This window comes from Elephas maximus, chromosome 7, assembly GCF_024166365.1.
Source record: "Elephas maximus indicus isolate mEleMax1 chromosome 7, mEleMax1 primary haplotype, whole genome shotgun sequence".
Classification (NCBI taxonomy): domain Eukaryota; kingdom Metazoa; phylum Chordata; class Mammalia; order Proboscidea; family Elephantidae; genus Elephas; species Elephas maximus.
This window is the reverse complement of record NC_064825.1, coordinates 86,851,581-86,874,259: the sequence shown is the minus strand read 5'-3', so window position 1 is coordinate 86,874,259 and position 22,679 is coordinate 86,851,581. Positions and strand designations below refer to the sequence as shown.

Sequence of the window (22,679 nt, the reverse complement as noted above, 5' to 3'; positions counted from 1 at the left end):
GACATCTGAACATTATCATTGTGCTGTTTTTCTATACCAACATATGATCCATATATTAAAAAAAAATATGTATATGTATAAGAAGTTTTCTCCTAAGAGCTGCAATTATATATTCTAATAAAAAACTATTCATGTATTCATGTCAAGAATATAGCACTGTGCATTTGGTTTTGTTCAACATTTTAGCAATTTGATTAAAATATTAATAAACTAGTTTTGTGTTAGCCTTTTCCTTTGCCCACTGGATACAAGATAAGTTGACCCATTTTATTACAGGCTCAACAAGGGCAATCCATTTCATGCTGCAGCACTGACCCTTAACAAAGATCTTGTAAATGAGTAGCCCATTACAATATGTACAAGTGACCTTTAATTGCACCAGGCTTTTTGTTACCAGCTTTTTCAATGCTACACCATAGCTACAGTATAAGCTTGTAAAGCATTTCTCAGGTTACTGAGTAGAAATGGCAGAAACATAAAAAAAAAAACCCTGTATCAAAATACGTAAAGTTTGGGACATTTTATTAAGTGACGTTTTAATAATGCCTTTTAAATAACTATTGAGTGGAAAGACAAGCTTTATTTTTTCATTCACATAAGAATTAAACATTTAGAACATTTATAAACAATTCATTAATCAAGGACTTAAAAATCTAATCGAATACAACTTGTGTTTTAATAGTTTTTGGAAACATAACTATTTCCAACTTGACACTGGCTTAATTTCATAACTGAAAAGTTTAATTTTAGTAAAAGACACCTCTCCTCTCTTTTTGTGAATGACTACACAATTTGAAGTTTTATTATTCCAAATGTTCTTGTGAAATTTGAATGTTCACTGAAGATTCATATACCTAAAAAACACACGTCTAAATACATTCCAAGGTTTGTTTATATTAAGCAATGATATTTAGAACAAATTTTCAATATAAGGTCATATATTTCAACTGATTTAATCGGAAATTTCTGAATGAGTGCAACATATTTTTGACAGTCTTACAAAAAACTGAAACCAAATACTCAGTGTTACTAAATCCTTCATATTGGGTATCTCACGTCTTGAAGGCTCACGCCAAAATGATTTAGTTTGATTCTCTACAACAGTGGTGGGCTGACTTGACAGCACCTGACAAAACAGTTCAGTGAACTTCACTGTAACAGATAAAAAGAACCTGAACTGGCTACTCTATGATATGTCCACTGTGGCATGGAGTTATGACAGTAATAACTTTACCAGATTTTAATTTTTGCTTAAATTTTTTAAATTAAAATAAGAGAACTGCTGTATATATATTTTTATGTTTAAAGACATTTCTCTTACACCTGTGTTTCCTCTAATTATTTATTATGGTTCCCAAATTCTACCTTTTCAATACTAATAAGTAACATTTATTCTCATATTTCTTTAACAAAGAACACAATTTCTCATTGCTAAACTTTATGACTAATATTATTTTTAGTAATATTAATCAATAAAAAGCAAAATATTTTACAATCACAATAGTATTTACTGCTTAAATTTAATTAAAAATGGTATTCAAAAAAGCTTCCAACATATCAAATATATACAAAAGAAAAAAATTGCTTTTAATATGGATGAATCAAACCACTAATAAAACCAGTTATGATAAAAGGGGAGGCAAAAATGAGAAATTCAAAAAAATTGAATCATGTAATTTGTATACATCTTAATTATCTCACAGGATAATTTCTGACACTCAACAGATAATAGATGTAAAACAATTTAGAAAAATATAAATAATATGATAGCTAGCTATGATCATATTAATTAGCATTTGCAAAAGTACATGAATATAGAATGTAAGGGTATACAATAATAATACACTGTAATCAAATCTGGGATACTTTTGAACCATATCCAAATAGTTGACTGGAACAAAGGAATCACATTTCTTTGTACAGTATATTTCTTTCCTGTATGGAGCTAAGGTATAGAAATCCCATAGAAATGAAGAGTGTTTTAGGGAATGGCTTTCTATTTTTTGCAAATTAATTTTCTTCTACAGTAAAATACCTACTTTATATCAAAAAGTTTACAAATTAGTAAAAAATAAGGTAAAGAACAATCTTGTTGCTGTAACATATTCATATATATATATATATTAGCAACATGTTATATATGAGGGAGAAACTATGATTAATCCAATCTAAATTTCTTTTATAGTGTATTTTATAAAAATACAGTAGCAATGCTTGCTTAGGACAGAAAATTTTTACCTTGAATGTTAAAAGGTTTATATATATATATATATTTGAGATTTGTTATCTATTCCTTCATGTAGAATCCTTCAGGGCAGAGGCTTTTTGGCTTATGGACTAAAGATGAGATAGCAGTACAGATTGGGAGGTGGCAGGAATTACTGGTAAGGACACAGGTTTTGGAATAAAATAGACTTGAATTTAAGTGTAATTTCTGTCAGTTATTGGCTCTATGATTTTGGCAATTAAATTGTTCGATCTCTAAAGTGTAAGTTTTCTCATTTTAAAATGTGGGTAATAATAGTACATGGTCGTCCTGATATCTAGGAGATATACCTATAAAGCACTTGCAATAGTCCCATGTTAAACACTCATAATTATTATTATTACTATTTGTTAATTTTTTTTTAATTAATAATAATGAACAGAACTCCTGAATTTGTCAACATTGCAGTGCAGTTCTGTACATGGATTCAGAAGATCTGGATTGAATACTGGCTTTAACACAGCTGTGCTCAGTGAAAAAGAGGAAGACCCTCAACATGATGGATTGAGACAGTGGCTACAACAATGGGCTTAAACCTAGCAATGATCGTGAGGATGGTAGAGGACTGAGCGGTGTTTCATTCTGTTGTACTGGGGGTAGGAACCAACTTGACTTTGGAAAGGTTATGTAGCTCCTTATGTTTCCTTACATTAAAATGTGTGTAATATGACTATGGCAAGGCTTCCTGTGAGGATCAAGTAAGAATTAAAAATGGTAATATATATTAAGGCAACCAACACAATGCCTGGAACAAACAAGACACCCAATAAATATTTTTAAATAAACTTTAATATAAAGTTTTAAATAAACTTTAAATAAACAGACATGAGTTACTTTCTAAATAAGTAGTTTAACGATTTAACAAGTACTATATGGAAACCCTGGTGGCTAGTGGTTAAGTGCTACGGCTGTTAACCAAGAGGTCGGCAGTTTGAATCCGCCAGGTGCTCCTTGGAAACTCTATCAGGCAGTTCTACTCTGTCCTATAGGGTCGCTATGAGTCGGAATTGACTCGATGGCAGTGGGTTTGGTTTTTGGTTTTATGGAGCACCTACTACATATACTCAGAATTTAGCTGCAAACAAGACATACCCTTGTCTTGTGGAGCTTAGATTCTAGTGCTGAGGTTAGGGAAATAAACAACAAACCAATTAACATATATTATACATATGCTACACTGTACTTATTTTATATATATATATATATATACACACACACACCCCCATATATATAAATGCTGCACTGAGAATTAATATAGGATATGTAATAGTGGGTTGCTGGGTGAAGACTCTAGATGGGCTAGTTAGAAGAGACCTCTCTAAGAAGGATTTTGGTATATTTAAACTGTGATACAAATGACAAGAAAAAAACCATGAGAGGATCAGAGGGATGAACATTCTGGACATTCGCTTTGCAAAGGTGCTGAGGCAGGACTAAACGTGGTGCATTTTAAGTACAAAAGAATCCCTAAAGCTACCTATATCACAGAGTTCATGGACACCATATTTATTAAGCTCTACTGTGCATTAATTACTCTTCCAGGCATCTTGGAGGGTACACTAGTAAAATAAATGTTCTTACTTTCCAGGACCTTAAAATGCATTTAGGTGATGATATGGGACAGCAGTGATTTGCCATCATTTTGTGTTTTCTTTTTTATGTCTTCCTTTTACACAATATGTAACACATTGTGGGAGAAAGTGTTTCCGGGAATATGGAATACTGGGAGTACCAGTAACAAATGGAACTAGGAGTACCGGTACCGTGACAGTTGTACAAAGACTTTAAGAAAATTCTTCAACACTGCAATATCATTCTCCTGGAGCCACACCACAGAACAGATCTGTGAGTATTTGTGTTTGTAAATCTAGGAAAGAGTAGAAGAGATCTTTCTCTCTGTATTTTCAGACAATGTTGAGTCTGTATCACCCTGCTCTCAAAGGTGAGAATACTGCGCTACAAGTACCACAGAGTCCTTTTGAGAGACCTGTGGACTAAAGACCATTTAGCAAGATTCTAAATATCTGACTTTTGTTTTGTGCAATCATTTCACTGCCTCAAATAGATACTTTGCTTAAATTTCCTGAGTCAAATATAGCTATGAATTAGTATATAGTGCAATGTGAAATATTAGACACTATATTCAATATATAAAATGAAAAATTTTCTACAAATAATTGTTCAGTCAAGGTACTGTAAGATATTTTAAAAATATTTCTCAAAGAAAAAGAATTCATTCAATGTAACTAGTTATAAGTTTATTATCCTAGGTGTTGATGACCACATAGAAACTTTAAGATATATAATAGCCAAACATGAATCTATTCTTCCTTTTTAAATGAAGCAATGATGTCCTGCCAGTCAAACTCACAGGAAGCATGTGAAATGAACATAAAAGCAAACAGGCCTTTCACTGCCTAAGGGAAAGTCAGCAAGATGGCAGTTTCAATCATTGTGAATAATACTAAAGCGCCCTCAGGCTCTTCTCAGAATGGAAACATGTCACTATTACTGCAATATTTCAACAAATCAGAATGCAGAGAAAAGAACACTTATGCAATCACATCCTGGAAGGGTACTTTACTCAACATTTAAGCAGAAAATTATAAAGAAATTTCAGAAAAACTGTCAGTGAACATAAATGACTCGGTAAAAAAAATTTTTCTTTCAATGTGCTTCATAGATTTTTAAAAAGCTTGCCACTTAGAAACAATTTCCTTAAGGAATTATTAATGTAAAGTCAAATTTTAATGTAGATGTGCAAGTGAAAAGTTTGAGATTCAGGATGCTAGCAAGAAATACTTGTTTTTTCCCCAATGGTACTATTACTTCAGGAAATTTGATCAAAGGGAATTAGCTTTCATAACATTTATATAGGAAGTTAAAAAATACTTCAAATATTTTGGGAATTTACCTAATCAGTACACTTTTAGCATGTGTCTAGTCATGTAGCCATCTTTGGTCAATCATCAAAAAATCAAAGGCAAATTGGCATGACTCAACCCTAACTTTAATACCGCATGATTGTGTCGTGTAAGCTTGTTTTGTGTGAGAGCTGCTGTGGTTTTAGCAGAGAGATTAACAACCGGACCTAAGCTGGCCTCCAAACCTTGCCCTGCTGATGCCTCAAGCTCTTTGAAGTCTGACCATCATACCTGGCAAAACAACAGTGGGAACTAGGATGGTGTCAGATCTAATCAAATTGTTCGCAGCAGCATAGCTAACTATGGGGTTCACTAATTGGCCCAATTGCGGATTATACCTTTGCTACAGATTCAAGACAATAATTTAGTTAAATGATTTTTTTTTTCTTATCTCTTCTAATTAAGATTCCAAAGTGGGAAGAAATAGGATTAGACAGAGCTTCAAAACTGTGCTCCCCTTAAGGTGGTTTGCACTTTTGATAGGCTCAGTGTGACGTATGAAATATAGAGAGTGTATAGTTAAGTATTAAACCAACTTCTGGAGGCTCTGTGAAACCTATGTGACAGTACTGTATGTCTACATCACTTAGGAATCAAAGCGTAAATATGTGGATAGTAACATAATGAATATGTTAAAATGTAAACATGTAGAAAATTAAATTTGTTGTTAAAATTTAATTTGGGTTTACTTTTGATAATCGGTTTCATCCATATACCAGATATCTATGTTCAACTTTGATTTATTTTGTTAACTGCGTTAAAAGTGGGAATGAAAAATACTTGAAGTATCAACCAATGTTTGTGGGGGGCATCGTTATTGGAAAAGGTATATTGGACTATACACAGTCTATGTTAGGACTTAATGCTCCAATGCCAGACATTCATGCTTCCATTATTTTAATTTAGTGACATAACTGTGAGTGACAGGCAAGTTAGCCATCCCTCCCCCTCCTCTCTACCTCTAGATACAATAAACATATAGTTATGCTTCTGCTTCCTATTAAAAAAGTGGGAAGGCTGTTGAAAATCAATGTAGAGAAGTACGGAAACCAAAGATGCCATGCCACATTTCACACTGCCCCTTGAATCCAACCATGCCCCCTTTCCAGACCATGTGACCGAGAGTACATTCCAATGTGTAACAAATCTACCAGCACGGAATCAGAAAAGTTATTTCTGCTTTACCTTCTGAACTACTTTTCTCTTCTGAAAGCAAGACTCATTTACTGCCTGACATATTATAGCCTCAGACTTTACAGGCTAGTACAAGGTATTATTTTGTTTTTTAAAAATATCAGACCAATTTTAAAAACATTTCTTTGCTGTGCATATTAAAACATTGGCACTTGATAGATGATTTCCGCTCCCCCCCGCCCCCACCTCCCAGCCCTCAATAACAGCATCTTTGAGCTAATCATTTTCAGGTCATTTCTACTCTTGTTTCAGTTTCTATATTTTATCACCAAAGACTTGGTATCTGTCTGAACACACATTTTATAATGTTATATTTAAAACATTTAACCTTAGGTGAACCACATTTCATTCCTTTATAATCACACCTATATGCACTTCTATTAGGCTTGTTTGATCCCTTACATTATATTTTTTTGAAATCTCCGAATTGAATATTATGGCATAAGCAAATAAGTTATTTAGACTATGTTTCACCTATGTTTCTATTTAAAACAAAACAACTCCATTGATTAGGTTATAAGCCAAAAAGGTAAAGGTAATATAATGTTTAGATAGATTCTATTGAATATTAACTTAAAAAAAAAAACTGTCTACTTGTGTTTTGTTTTCAAATATTGCTTCTAAACCACAGGGTGACCAATTATAAGGGTTCTCTTAGTTTAACACAGTGGGAGGAAGAATGGAGAAAATGGAACAGAAACCTGTGCGGTTAATAGAACATCTTTCATCAGCTCCAGTGGTAAAGTGTAGCCACTATTAGAACCTGAAGTTAATTAAAGGAGGTCCCACTTGACATTATGTAAGTCCTTTATTTCTTCCCTCAACTCCAGAGAGAGAGAGAGAGAGAGACATTATAAATATGACTCACACTACTTTCTTCTTTAGGTCATATATATATATATACGTAACTTTTAATTAACTTTTAATTGGGGAATCTCTTTGCTTAGTTTTTATGGAATAGAAAAGATATCCTTAGACCTTGTTGCCAGAATTATAATCTTGGGAAAAAGATGCCACATGGGAAAAAACAAGAACACCCTATATCATTCATTAAAAATATAAATTCAATTTCAAAGAAAATGGTGAGACATTTCTTCCTCGGAACATTAAACAAGAATAACTTTATCCCTCTAAAGATTTTTAGCAATATTATGGTAAAATACTCAATGTTCTGTCAGAAGAAGTAAAATTATGTTTGAATAATTACAGTGTTGGGTTCCAATTCAATGGTTTCTTTTGAGAACTAAAGCAAATTAGCTCAAGAATCACTATTTCTACACTTGTTCTTTCGGCTTTAAGTGGCTTTTAAAGGGAGTATCCCCAGAAGAGAAACTTTTAACACTCATGCAGAGATGACCTGCTTGAAGAACTGGCTGCCTGATTAACTATTAACTGCTCTCAATAGGATTAGATAATTAAGGACACTGATGACCATTAATTAGGAGGAGGGCACATTAATTTGTCACTGGATAGGGCCCTTACAATGATTTATAGGTTGGTGCTACTTGCAAATGGGAAGGAAAAGAGAAAAAGAGAGAGAACCATTAAGTTACCTTATCAAGTGGCCAGCTAAAGAGGGCAGAGGGTCAAAAAAGGGCCAAAGTGGTCACTTAAGGGTGAAGTCCCAAACACCAAAGCAGTGCCAAGCCACATTGACCATCATTTGGTGATGAAGTTAAAAATATGCTAATTTATTGGTGGCAATTCTCTCTTTTTATGGTTTCAAGCCGTTAAGACAAGTGGCCTGCTTAAGAGCTTTTCATTTGAAAAGAGATTAAACAAAATGGTTTGTCAAGGCTGCTTGGCTGTTTTATGTCTTTGTTAAAAAAAATTGCACAGGCTATACTGATAACTATCACATCACCCAAAAGCCATCTCTCTCTGAGCATTTACTTCGTTAATAAATACATCAACTCTAATTGCTTAATAGTGCCATGTTCATTTGGTCTTTAGCAAGATTAAGTTGAAATAAATCTTTTGTACTACTACTCTGTCACTATTGCTTACATAAAGGTCACAAAAAAGACTTTAAATTTTGTAGAAATTGACTTAAAGATATTAGTGTAAATTATACTTTTTAATTCAACACAGAAAGTTAAAGGTGGTTTCATCAACAGTAAGGAGAAATGCTTTTAGAATATAGATAAGGATCCTCTTTTCTCAGCCACGCACAATTGTGGGTAGCATACACATTCCACACACAATGAAGCACAGCTCATTAACATTTAATTAAATATGCTTTTGAAAGCCTTAGAAATCTGTATATCATAGTTATTATGTAAGTTTGGAGCTTACTTTTAATAAAAAACAAGAGTATTTTTGCTGTACTCTAATGATATACCATTAAAATAAAAAAAAGTCTAAAAAACAGCATTCCGTTACACCATAAGAACTTAAAAATGATTAGCATGAAACATGTTTTAAGAATTTCATTAAAGTTAAAAAAAGAAGATACTATTTACCTCAAGAATGTGAAAGAAAACTTAAGAGTTCTCTCTTACCTCAATGGTGAATTGCTTCCTTTTTAATTTGAAGCCTAAGTCTTTCACATCTGATACATCACAAGTCAAGTTATTAAGCCGAGGAATCTGCCGAATATGAATCAAACCTTGTGTGGAGGAAATTAAAAGGAAAAAAACAAAAAACGCTGTCATCAGATGCATAAATTAAAGAGTCTTACAGCAGAATTCTGTAAATTTACACACAAGCATCCTCCCCTTTTAAAACTGGAGCTTACTACCAGGAGCAGTGAAGCAAATGGTGTGATTATACTCAAGTAATCAAGCAGAATAAGATAAACAGAAATCCTTGTGTGAGGAAAACTAATTGCACTTTGGTAGAGAAGTACAGATGTAAAGAGGGATCTTAATACTTGTCAAAACTACAGCCGGTTTGTGTGTGATTTTCTCTTGTATTTACAGTAAGCAAATATGGCTATCACCTTGCATGCTGCCCACGGCACCACTGAGTGATCTTTATTTTATTAAATGCACCAGTAAGCAGCCAGCAAAACAAGACTTACGGGTTACTGATAACCAGTGAAGCACTAATGTAAAGTATTTCATTTTGTACCTTATTAATGACTTGAACAAACCATTGAAGAAAACTACATTTCAGAGCACACTTTAGGATTACCCCCTATGCCATCTGAGACACTCATTTCTGTGGCAGGCTAGACCTTTATGTAGCTGTTAGAAGTTTGCCACAGTGCTAGGCAAACCACGAGCTTTGGTCTCTTGTCAGTAGAAACACTTGCTAATTTTTTCTGACAAGGCGACTGGGTGGTTTTTGTGCAGCCTAAAGTAGTTTCTGACTAAACTAGGGGTCATTTGCCACAGATGAAGATGTGCAAGTTCTTCAATGCTTCTCTCTGACTGACTCAGCCCATATTTAAAAATCACCATTTTGAGGACACTGATGCCTAAACATGAGGAAAAAGGCAAAATCCAGATTTAAATAAATTAGATAAATTTTATTTACAGAACAGTTTCTCTAGTACCCGGTTTTGTGTGTGTGTGTTTCAATGCTCAGTAATGAATGATGTTTTCATTTTAGCTTAAAACGGTAGGCCTCCAGGTGAGTAACTTTAGAAATGGTCCCTTCGAAAATAATTTATTTAAAGATCTGACTTAAATTTTTGAACTTAAAAAAATTCAAATATACTATGAAAGAAGACAGTTTTTAGCTACAAATTAAAAATATTTCATATAGAGCTATTTCATAAAATGTTTATTAGAAATAAACATACCATATTTTTATTTGTACATTTCTCATTTTAACCTTATATATGCTCGTTATCTAGCTATTAAATCAAGAAGCCCTACAGAATGAATGAATGATTTCACGGATCCTTCTTATTAACAGAAACTTTACTAGTCTAGTCATCAGAACCACTCATTAACCTGTGGGGAATAGTTTTTCAATTCAGAGATTTAAGCACAAAGAATCCTCATAGCCTTTCAACCCTTGAAATGCTTTAATCAAAATAACATTATTTTAGAATATAATTTTCCTAAATTCCTAAGCTCATAATACTTGCAAATGATAATATATATCATTTATTAAGGTAATATTTAATTTGAATTATTTGAAAAGAAATAATAAATTAAAGAAATACCTTATTCTTAGTAGATTTCTTTGTATCATAATAAAAATGATGTATTAAATGTCATATATAATCTTAACTTGGGCATATACCATATGTACACTTATGTAAGTAAACCATCATGAGGCAAATTATTTTTACAATGGTTTTTGTTCACATTTTATATTCTCTAATCTTAAAAAAATAATTATTAGATCATACTGGTTTTATTATTTTTTAAAGATTTTATGCTGACTTCAAAGCAGTGGCTGAATTTATAACGTAAGTATCTTATTATCTTTAATACTTTCTAGTATATAAACCAATAATAACAAAAAATTGCCACAGTCTTTCATAGTCTTGTAGCAAGCCTCAAACAAGCTGTTCAGTCTTCAGAGCTTTCCATGGAAGTACTGTAATTTCACAATAATAGTAGCAATAATACATGTACACACAGAATATCACTCTAGACAAGGTAGAAACCTATTGTTCATTATATTCTACACTCAAATTAGACCTAAGATATGCATAATACTAACTTTTTTCTATTCAAATAGTTCTATGTAAGAACTTTTATTAAAAAAAATCTCAAAATCAACCAAATGACTAAAATATTATTAAAAGCTTCAAAAAATGTAAGTAGAAAGTCTGATTAATTGACTTGTGTTTACACCAAGGTGGCAATATTTAAAAGTTTTTCGAAACTCAAACTAACAACAATATGAGTAAACAGAAAATATTTTTTTCCCATATGTAGGAATTTTAAAACACGATACTATGTATTTTATTTAAATGGCTAAGCTTTGTAAAATATAAGCTGCAATACAAAACTGTTATTATTAGAAATAACATGATATTTACTTCAAACATGGCCAATAAATACTACTGCTTTCATAGCAACTTTGGGCCACTGGGCTAACAAAATGTACATTTGACTAAGCCATGGCTTAGTACTAGGACTTACCTCCTTTCAAGCAGTTATCATACTTCCTCTGTAGTTTAGTGTAGTTTGGGACAAGCTACTTACCTCAATATTGGCTAGGAATGGAAAACATTTCACAGGCATATTGTAAAATAAAATTCAATCTACTTTACAGTAGATATTCTGACTGACAGTCCAGGCACCCTAGAAGCAGCCAGGACACACTCTTCTCATTATAAATGTGATGCTTACCATGATAATCCTTATATAAAGGGTTGGTTTCTTTCTCAGAACCAATAAATGATTCCAGTCCAACTACTGTATCTGACAAATTTGTAACACGAGCAATAACTGCTTTATTCTGCAAAACAAGGAAATAAAACATTCATGTAATGTTAAAAAATATAATATCTATACAGTGCCACTAGGCTATCTCATTGAGAAATTGTAGTGGAAATAGACTATTAACACAGAGAAATAACTTAAAAGTTAAAGCTAATCACAGGCTGAAAACAGGCCGAAAACATGCCCTTAACTGAAAATCCCAGCCCATCTATGTATGCTATTCTAACTTAAAGAACTAAGGGGACATAGCTTAGTTCTGTTAGAAAATATAAATTATTTTTCTCTTGTCTTAAGGTGCAAGGCTACTTTTATCCTCATATATTATTATTCTTCAAATTACTTCACCAATTGCCCATTGGAGAATCAGAAGCAATAGACAGTACAGCACAAAGCATAATGCAAGGGTCCCACAGTTGCCTGTCAGCTGGGACCAGGTCCCAGTCTTAAAACAACTGAGGTCTCCATATCACAGTAGAAACATTGAAGGGTCTGGCTAAGAGGCTACAGCATGGTTAGTTCCAGAGTCTTCTGTTCTCTTTTTCCAGATACTACCATTTGGCTTTGGGATAACAATAAAGGTAAAGAAAAGGTGATGGACGACTAGTACTAGATCAGTAGCCTACTCTTTCCTTCCCAAGACAACCTGAAATGTACCAAAATACTGCTAAATCATGTATCTTAAAAATATGCAACCACATTTTGCCATATAAAAATAATATGTTAATATGCTTCCAAATACAGTATGTCTAGTTATTAAGTAGCAAAACTTCTAAAATGTCCAGAATTTCATGTTTATAAAAGCAACAAATACCCTGTAGCTTCTTTTTTTTAATATAGTTTATTATGCTTTAGGTAAACGTTAACATTTAACAATTTGTACACAGAATGCTCCAAGACAAAGGCCACAGTTCCCTCAGTGTGTCAGCACTCTCCTCATTTCCACCCTGGGTTCCCGATTACCTTTTGTCCAGTTTTCCTACCCCTTCCTGCCTTCTTGTCTCTACTTTTGGGCAGATTTTGGTTTTGGTCTCATATAACTGTTCTAAGGAGCTTGTTCTGCTCAGGTGTTGTTTATATTGTAGGCCTGTCTATTGTTTGGCTGAAAGGTGGTCTCCGGGAATGGCTTCAGTTCCATGTTAGAAAGGTGTCTTAGGGCCTTAGTCTTGGGGGCTCCTCTAGTCTCTATCAGATAAGAAAGTATGGCCTTCCTCATAGTTTTTTAAAAAAGAATTATTGTATTTAATGGAAAATCAGTATTCCCTTTAGCCTCTAACAGGGTGGTAGGTAAGAAAATTAACCTGAAGTTCAGCAGTTCAAATCCACCAGCCACTCTGCAGAAGAAAGATGTGGAACTCTGCTTCCGGGAAGAGTTACAACCTTGGAAACCCTATGGGGCATTTTAGGGTCACTATGAGTTTGAATTGACTCGATGGCAAAGGGTTAATGGGTTACGGGTTTTATATACATATATATACACACACACACACTATATTGTACTACATATATACTATTAACAGAAAAATTTTTGCTCTTAAGTTTTTTTTCTCAGAAGATCTTGATAAGTTGAAAAAACTATTGTTTATAAAATGTATTTTTGAAACTCCCATTTTCATACTTGGTAATGTTTACCCGTTTAAAAATTTTTTTTTTAAAAGATGGGAAATGTAAAACAGTTAAATAATTTATCAGTCTGATGCTACCCTGTTATGAGAAAAGCTCAAATATAATAAAATATATTCACTTTCTGAATACCTGATTGACCTCTGAGCTTATTGACATTATCTATTAAATCCTTTTACAAAGGAATGTAGAAGAATAAAAAAAAAGGACTGGTCAATGTTACCTTACTCAGTATGAAATATAGTAGTCCATGTAACCAAACACTGTGCTGACATGACTGGCTAACTTATACCTCAGGCAGCCCTTGAAACTCCTCCATAGAAATAAGCAGGAGTGTGTGTCATAAAATGAACGTTTTAGCCTTTAAATTAGTGCTTTTAAAAAGAACCAGTAAAAAGAATTATCCTTAATTGTTTTTATGTGGGCACCAAGTATAGAAAAACAAATATAATTTGGATATGCCCTTTTCTTCAAAGGCAATTTTTCATTCAATGGTGAGAAAATAATCCAGATTGATTCCTCACTTTCAATTCTGTGCCACAGGGGATGGTCCTACTCCCGGAATAACAGGGGCTTCAGAGGCTATACACACGTTCCTCCCAATATTTCTTTAGCCAAAGACCATTACATCAAACTCATCCAGGTTGGGTTTCAGCCAGTTATTCTTCACCCAAACAAAAATGTCTGCCAGACATTCCAACAGCTGGGAGACAGTTCACAATGAGTCAACTTGAAAATGATTCATCGTGCTGAGTACTGAACAATGTTAGGGTGGGGGTGGGGTGTGGCTGGGCTGGTAGTAGACGGTGAGAACAAGTGCGAGATGAGGAATAACCATGTGGTTCCCCATTAAGAAGAATCTTGGATAGCAACCAGCAAACTCTTATCATTTCATTTTTACGATAAGCTCAACTGGGAGGAGTACTGCTGTCATGGACCCTCAGATGAACAAGCACTTTTAAAGGCTACTGACAATATTTCTTAATCAAAAAGGTCAGATTTCCTTTTATCTATAAGTAGAAGACTAAGCCTTTGTGTCTAAATATCTGAATCTAAAATAATAAAAGTAAATTTTTGTTAAAATTCAATTATTTAGGATTTCTGTGATACAAGCTAGATTTTTCTCAGTTATCCGAATCATAACAATTGTAAGGCTTAAGATAGGATTAGTCTCCTCCATTGTAGTGGTATGTAAGCAGAGAACTGTGCATTTACTTATTTCAAAAAAGGGGGTTTCTTCCTTAATTTAACCTTAAAATTTAACAGCATACAACATTTAGCAACACTATAAATATTTTAAAAGTGGTTTGTAGGATATAATAAAAAAAGTCAAGTACTCACTCTGAAGAGGAAAACTGATGAATTAATGAATACAAAAGGTATATGCAGCCTGGATTTCAAAATTTCCTAGAAACTCATTAATATATTTATTTCTGAGTTCCATAGGCTTAAAGCATAGTTATTAATTACAAACTAAATTCTATTTTAAAAGCTCACATGAAGTATTAGAATAAGAACAAATGTTTAATCATACTACTACCATAAGTTATATTTAACAGTAACTTGTACTGCTTTCTGCACAGCGATTTTGGTAAATAGTTTATTTTTAAATATGATGGGGTAAGCCAGGTTAATTATGAAAGTTGTGCAGATATCTGAAGAATGTCTATAGAAGAAAAAGCAGTGGAAATTATATAAGAATAACATCTAAGTTTCTAACTGAGCTAACCTTTATTTTTTTATTACAAACCCATCCAATCTTCCAGTTCTTTGTAGGAACATACAAGATATTTGGCATGTAAATGTACATATGGTTTAAAAAGATAAAAGTGTTACAGAGTTACTTCTGTACCAAGATTCATAAGGAGTATACGGATCTAATCTTATTTTAAAACCACTCTTGTCAAAAGGTGTTTTAAATCATCATTATCACCATCAATGCTCTTAAAGATAAAAGTAGGTGAATTTACTTAAAAGAATCTAAAATGAACAGTTAAAAAAGAAAAAAAAACCTTAAAAGCATAGTAACCACAATTTACTTTAGGAGGGATATACTATGGACAATAAATTGCCATAATATAACCCCCAATATTCAGAAAGCTTTAGTATAAAGACTTGAGCAGAGGCCTTGAAACTGGAACTTCCACATTTTCATCTTAACAGTTTCTTAGTGTTTTTATGTTATTAGCCAAGATTCGAAATCTCTTTGGTCTTCAGTATACATAGCTGGCAATGGAGCAGTAAAGGTATTTGTGTATCAGGTACTTAAACACATAAAATCGGAACATAATTTTTGCATTAATTTTGAATTTGTTACATTGCAGTTTCCAATAAGGAATCTTTTAAGTAAGGACATTCAGGATTCACTGTCATGAGTAATGGTTATAGTACATGCATAGTGACATCACTCAAGCATGTACAATGATACTGTTATATTCCTCTTTGCCCACCTGGATGTGGAAGTCTAGGATAGCTCAAAAATCCTTCTTATTCTAGACAAATTTCCCTTCACTCCTGGGTGAAAGTTGTCAGTTCTGGATAGCAGCCAAGACGTGACTAGGAGGGAAGCCAGAAGAGAAGAGAGCCAGTGTCCAGGAGTTTTAAGAGTTTGCTGGCAGTCTCCAACAGCATTGTTTTAAGCTACTGGCACATAAAGGGGCCTTAAAATTTTCTGTTACAGGATAATTTCTTAATTAACTATTCAAATTATGTCAAATGCCGGTGCAAATAAAACTGTACAGTCTTTTACTACTCCAATTTTAAACTTCAGAGTTGTTGTTTTGAATGCTCCTTGTCTGGTTTCATAGAATGTTTCCTGTTTGCTTTTACAGAATGGTAATACCATTTTCATTAAGATACCCTGAACCCATTAAATGAGTTTTAAATAAAGGAATATAAATTTAATGCTCCTTTTCAATTCAAGGAAACCCTGGTGGCGCAGTGGTTAAGTGCTATGGCTGCTAACCAAAAGGTCGGCTGTTTGAATCCACCAGCTACTCTATGGGGCAGTTCTGTGTTCTATAGGGTTGCTATGAGTTGGAATCGACTCAACAGCAGTGGGTTTGGTTTTTGGTTTTTCAATTCAAAGCTCATAAATTCCAAACTATGTGCTTAGTTAAGGGATAAAAATCAAGCTACTGCCATATAAAGCTCCCACTATTTTCTAATAAAAATAGTTTAGACCTACCTACAGTCACCAAAAATTCAAGATACCTCAGACACTGGACTTTTCCTTACTTTCTTGGACCTAATTATCTCAATAATCTGAAAATCACTAATTTAGTTATCTCAATAATTTTGTACTAACACAAAATATATTTCCAGGAAAGATTTTAACAAGAGAATTAAGAAGGAATTAGCCAATAGCTTAACTGGCGAGAGGTCTGAAAGGAAAAAACCAATTGGCATAAAGCATTTATGCAATGTCTCAATAAGTCTTTGCGTAACTCCAAATTTACACTATTCAAGAAAGCACAAACATCACATTTGGTAGTACAATAGCATGAAAGTGTTATTAAGTTAATGTTGGAAAGTTAAAAGAAAATTTTAACTTACTTTATGTGTGACCCTGATACGTGAGATGATGGGTTGGGGATCCCCACAAAAAAAGCAAGTCTGGTACACGTAACAGCTCAATTTATAATGACGTTTTCTTGAAAATGGTAAGCACAAATACATGAACATACTAGAACTTACTTGCAGTTCTGTCGTTCCTTTGTAATGTAATCCAAAAATTATATATTGGATCAAAATACAAATTATCTAGAAGCATTTAGTGAGGTATTTGTTTTTTCATGCTCATTAAGTTCTCCATTCTATAGGAATCAAGGCTGTGAAGTAAAATTATACTAAGTTTGTAACATTTTTACAAACCTTCCTTATCTTGCCCAGAGTTTTCACCTACTTCTGTGGATTAGATTTTTATTTTATTAAAAAAAAAATTGATAGTTGGGGAAATTAATTCTGTTCTTAATTATTTTGAGTTTAAGAAAGAATGTAATTTTATGAGATGCAATTATACTAATGCATATTTGTAAGAAATTAATCAAAGCATTAAATTAAATCTGTCCAGATTTAACAGTGAACTTTATTCTAAGTCACAATCAGCTAATTTTAGAAGACAGAGGAATTATGTAAATTTTAAAAATCCTACACATAACATAAAACTCTTCTAGTAATATTCATGTATGGAAATCATAAAACATATATATTTTAGTTATTTTTTCTAATGCTTAAAACATTCATGAAGAAGGCTAATGGTAAATATACTTCCACGAGAGCAAAAGAAATTGCTAAGTTGCCAAATTTTGACGAGAAGCAATAGAGCCACATCTTTTGTTTGTGTTTTCTATCTGATCGAATACTTGGTATTCTAAATTTTGAAATGAAACTGTTGGTTCTTTATAACCGAGACTTATTTTTATTTAGAACACATGTTGTAATTTTCAGAAATACCATTTGCATTTACACACGCCTTTTTTTTTTTTTTAAAATACATACCCTGCAGAATATCTATTTACATGATCTCTTTTTCTTATCAGTAGATGTTATTTTACACAACCTTTAAAAACATCTTGCACATTGTGAAAACTCTTACAAATGATATGAGCAAGATATTGTAATCCATAGGTTGGGCAGAATAATGGTGTATTATTCAAGATTAATTTTAGGCATTTTTAATGAACTATAAATAATTTAGTCTCATGGGAACTATTCACATAGAAATTTGTTTCTGTTTTTTACTTAAAAATGTTTTATGGGTAACTTTTTAAATCAGAAATTTGGTGCTTACTACTTTATACTTGAACCCTTAAAATGAAATTCATAAATGTCCGAAAGCTCACACCCTGCTTAGAAAAACAATTGCTAATATCCAAATATCAAACAGAGCATCCAGCTGATGTTTGTGATGCAGTGGTAGGTTAAAGATACTAAAGTTTAAAATCAGCTTAGAATAATCCCATATTGAGTATAAAATTATAGCCTGTCATCAGGAACAGGCTGACAGAGCCAGGTCCAGATGGGAGATTGGCTGGGAAAAAAGCTGAGGCAGGTGGGAAAATGATGGGAACCTGACGAAGACAGGACTACTCCCTCTGCTGGCAAGGTTCTCACCTGCTTGAATTTTTAACTAATGACTCGCTTTTCTTCAATTATTTAAGATATAACCAATAAATTATGCAAGGTGTTCCTTCTTCAGTCTGCTGTTCTGTGTTTGCCCATTTTCAAACTCATGGCACCCTATTTTTCATTAGATTAATCTGTCAGAACTATAAGGATCCAATGTTTCACCAGGAGGTCCAATTATTTATCTTGTAATTTAATTGCATCATAAGCATAAGCAAGTGTAACATTGCTTTTTATAATATAAGGTCTTTACAAGTTAAGAATGTCTTTGAATTATGCTTGATGGTATATATACCTTCTTGAAGGAAAAAAAAAATCCTTAGGCTACAGACTTCACAAGCTCTTTCTTAGGCTCCACATAATGCTCCGTAATGAAATAATATAGAAATGAACCATATAAATCAACTATACAGGGTACAAGGAAACAGCATGTCACAGCAAAACAGCATAGATGTACAGCGCCAAACCTATCCGATAATCTAATGATCTGAGTTTACAGATATTATGTACTAATATGTAAGGAATTAAGAACAAATGTTTACACAAAAATTTTGCTAAATTTCACAGAAAAATTATTCAATATTTGATTTTCAATGTAAGTTAATAGCTGCAGCAAAAACATTTAGTAAAAATCTGTTCTAAGATTTTGGCCTACAACCAGAAGCTCCCAGAACAGGAGGGATCAGCTTTTTCACCCACTGTTCTCATCTGAATCCTGGCTTAAAAGCTATTCCAGCTCCCAGCTTTCCAGAAGGCTCCATCCCAGGAATCCTTGCCTGCCATTTGGTTTGCTGATTTTAATCTCTCAGGACTTTCTTACAGTGGCTCTACTATGCTGAACTGGCACTTGCTTCTAGAAGTGAGTTATTATTAAACCTGTAGGTCAATTGTGGCACTAACAACTCTTTGGAAGCTTTCAGCCACAGTGTACAATTTGCTAGTCTAATTAAATATTAATTCTAAGTGTTGCATTTTGTGGCTAAGAGCTTTTATTTTCCATCATCAGCCTGGAAGAGAAAGAGGCTACAAGGCTAATTTAATCCTTCCTCCTGTCCTCCCCAACATTAAAGATTAACTACACAGGGTGTAAAAACATTATTAAAGATGGAGAAATTCTTTAGATAGTAATAATAATGTAATTAATAGCGAAGGGCTAAAATGTAAAGTTAAGATATGATACAGAATCTGGTAATTTAGCTTTAAATTATGAACCACTGCAAGCACATTTTGTTTCAAAATTAAGAAATAAGTATCATTCTTTTTTGAAGACTAATCTTTAAGAAAAGTTATGTGTCCAGGTATAAAAATAGGAACAATTCAATAAAAAAAACTTACATTTTCTCACAAGTATTTTTCAGATGGCTTGTAAAACCAAAGATACAAAAAACTTTTATTTGTAAAATAGACGCAAAATTAGAAATAAAGTTGTATTTCTTTTCTATATATAAAAGGTAATGTACAATAGCATAGTCCATAATAAGAATAATGAAAAATGTAAAGATCCTTCCCTGTTTTTCCTTCTACCATGTTCAAGTGGACTGAACACATAGGTCCCTCCCCCATTCTGCTCCCAGAACAGTTGTGTCCATGCCTGGACACTGGGCATTATAAGGACTATGTAGTCCAGCAGCCAAAGATTCCATATGTCCAAACAGATGACTCAATCTCCATACCATGATGAGACGCTTCACTATTTATATCATTGGTACATTTCAAAATGTTGGCCCTAATAGTACTTTAACAACCACCATCAGTACAGAACCATGGTATGAATCACTATATGAACTATAACATCATAAAATTATTTTAGAGAAAGTGAAAAAGCATTTAAAGCCAAAATTATTCTTACTCTTATGCCTTACCAAATATGTTTTGGTTAGATTAAGTGTAATAAAAGGTTTCTAAGTGGTAATTTTTTTTTGTTTGTTTTAATGATGCATATGAATCTTATTGACAATTTGGAATATAGCATCTTATTTCATATGCATGTTTGTACTAAGACAAAATGGCCTATACCCTACTAATGCTCTATATAGACACAAACTTACAATTTGTAGTTTACATATAATGTCAATCACTCTTGACCAAAAAGGTAAATTAAATATATATGCATAAAGCATAAAAGCTAAGATTTGATTAAAAAAAAATTAATCAGATACCAGCATGTGTAGTCTTCAACAAAAGAAAAGAAAAATCTAGGTCTTTAAGAATTTATAACTACCAAGCCTAAAGTAGAAGAGTTGAAGCAAAGTTTTATTATTTAAAAAAAAATTTTTTTTTTTGTTTACAACTCATCAGAGTTACATGAAGGTACTAAAGTTTCAAAGGATTGAATTAGACAAATATGTGTAAAACTAAAATGGGTTTAACATGATTTAGTTCATTTTTGAAAAAAACTGCTTCTTTTTAAACTTTTAAATACGCTAATTTTTTACAATCTATTTTAGAGTAGTTGAGAAGGCCCAGAAAAATAAAAGTTGAGAGTACCTTGATTAAGGAATTCATGACAAATTTATACCCAGAATATCTGGCTTTATTCTTTAGTAATTGACAGTTAAGATCAAGAGATTAAATCTGTAATTTTTGTCCTTAAATATTCTCCTTAATAAAGTGCACTAAAAAGACAATTTAAAACAGGTTCACTTATATGACAGATGGTGTTATGCTTTCCTATAATAATGTTCATCTCAATAATGACATAAAAAATGTTTTCCAAAATTTTACTGTTGTAAACTCACAAAAGTCTGTTGTTTGTTCACCAAGCAGTTATTCTTAGTTCTTGTTTTAAGAATAAAAGATTTCAGACCGAGAGAAATTCGTAAGGACACCAGAGTCCACATTTCGTATTCCCATGTTAGTGGTCAGTTCTAAAGCAGTCTCTTGCTGGATTTAGAGTTTAGTTACTAAAATACTCAGCATGAATACAAAAGTTGATGGACATGAAAAGGGTTGTTTTTGAATTTCTCTATCTTAAAACAGACTGTATCATTCTCTTCAGTGTTTCCAAAGCTCTAGTACATTAATATTATAGAAGATATATTTTAGAACATATTAATTGAAATAATACACCAAGTAAAATCTTAGATTTTCAAGGGACATACTACGACAAAGCTTTGTACCTGCTTTTCATCAGAAAATTAATTTCTCTTGGTATAAGTTAACTAATGCTGGTGACAGTTTTCTTCTATGAGATAGCTGGGGGAAACATTCTACATATCAAATTGCTGTAAAATAGTGGTTATATAATAAAAAAAAGAATAAGGCTGTTTCTTGACCAAATGCCAATAATGACAAATAAAATATGTTATAGGCCACTTTCAATTATGAAATCTGGTCTGAATAAAAGACAGTTTAAATATAGTTTACCAATTAACATTTTCTAAGCAAATACATTAAATGCTGGCAATATTTAGAATTATTTGGTAATGAGAAAAATATTATTTCATCATCAGTAATTTCAAAAGTCTTCATTCCTGTGTTATTAGAGTTAAGGAGAAATTTGTTAGGTAGTTGCTTATATTTAAAAAATTTCTTTAAAATGTAGGTTATGGCAGCTTGAATGAAGTGAAGCAGTAATAAAAAGTAAATTATCTTTTTGAAGGAAAAGCTGTGGGAAAAGGTATAGAAAAATAATCTTCCCTATTTTAGTTACAATTCCTAAGTGCTTCAATATTTATTTCCTGATAGTTTCAGGTAAAAGTGTTTTTAAACAGTAAAAAATATACATCAAGACCAATCTGTCACAGATTATTTAAATAAAATGCTTAAGCTTGAGGATATTCCTTTTACCTCACTAATAAAGTTATAATAAGGTGAAGAATTATTTCCAAAAGAATAAATGTTACTGGTCATTGTTTTTCTCAAGCACACAACTGTCACTGGGATTTGGAAAATAGAAATATTTTAAAAGGCAAAAAGTGTCTGTATAATTTGGAGGTGGATGATAAATTTCACTAATGTAAGCCAGTTCCCATTTATAGGCTAAAAAATTTCAATTTCATATCTCACTAGATATGGAAACTGAACAGTATCCTTACTGTAACTGTTTCAAAGTTACCATCTAGCAAAAAACTCATTAAAAAAGTTCTGAAGGGTACAAAACAGTTCTATATGTAACAGTAAATGTGTAGCCGAAAAAGGTCACCTTTAATATGGAAATTTATCACTAAAATTTTAAAAGTTGAAACACTATTCTTA

General features: G+C 32.5%; 1 protein-coding gene across 1 annotated transcript in view; it reads right to left on the bottom strand.

The window, feature by feature from the left end:
- Nucleotides 1-22,679, bottom strand: part of ELP4 (elongator acetyltransferase complex subunit 4) — a 269,016-nt gene that overhangs the window by 117,040 nt on the left and 129,297 nt on the right. Inside the window, exons 8-9 of the mRNA XM_049890814.1 lie at nt 11,643-11,751; nt 8,886-8,992 (exon numbers count right to left, since the gene is read on the bottom strand). Coding sequence (XP_049746771.1) covers nt 8,886-8,992; nt 11,643-11,751 — 216 coding nt within the window. The remainder of the gene's footprint in view (nt 1-8,885; nt 8,993-11,642; nt 11,752-22,679) is intronic.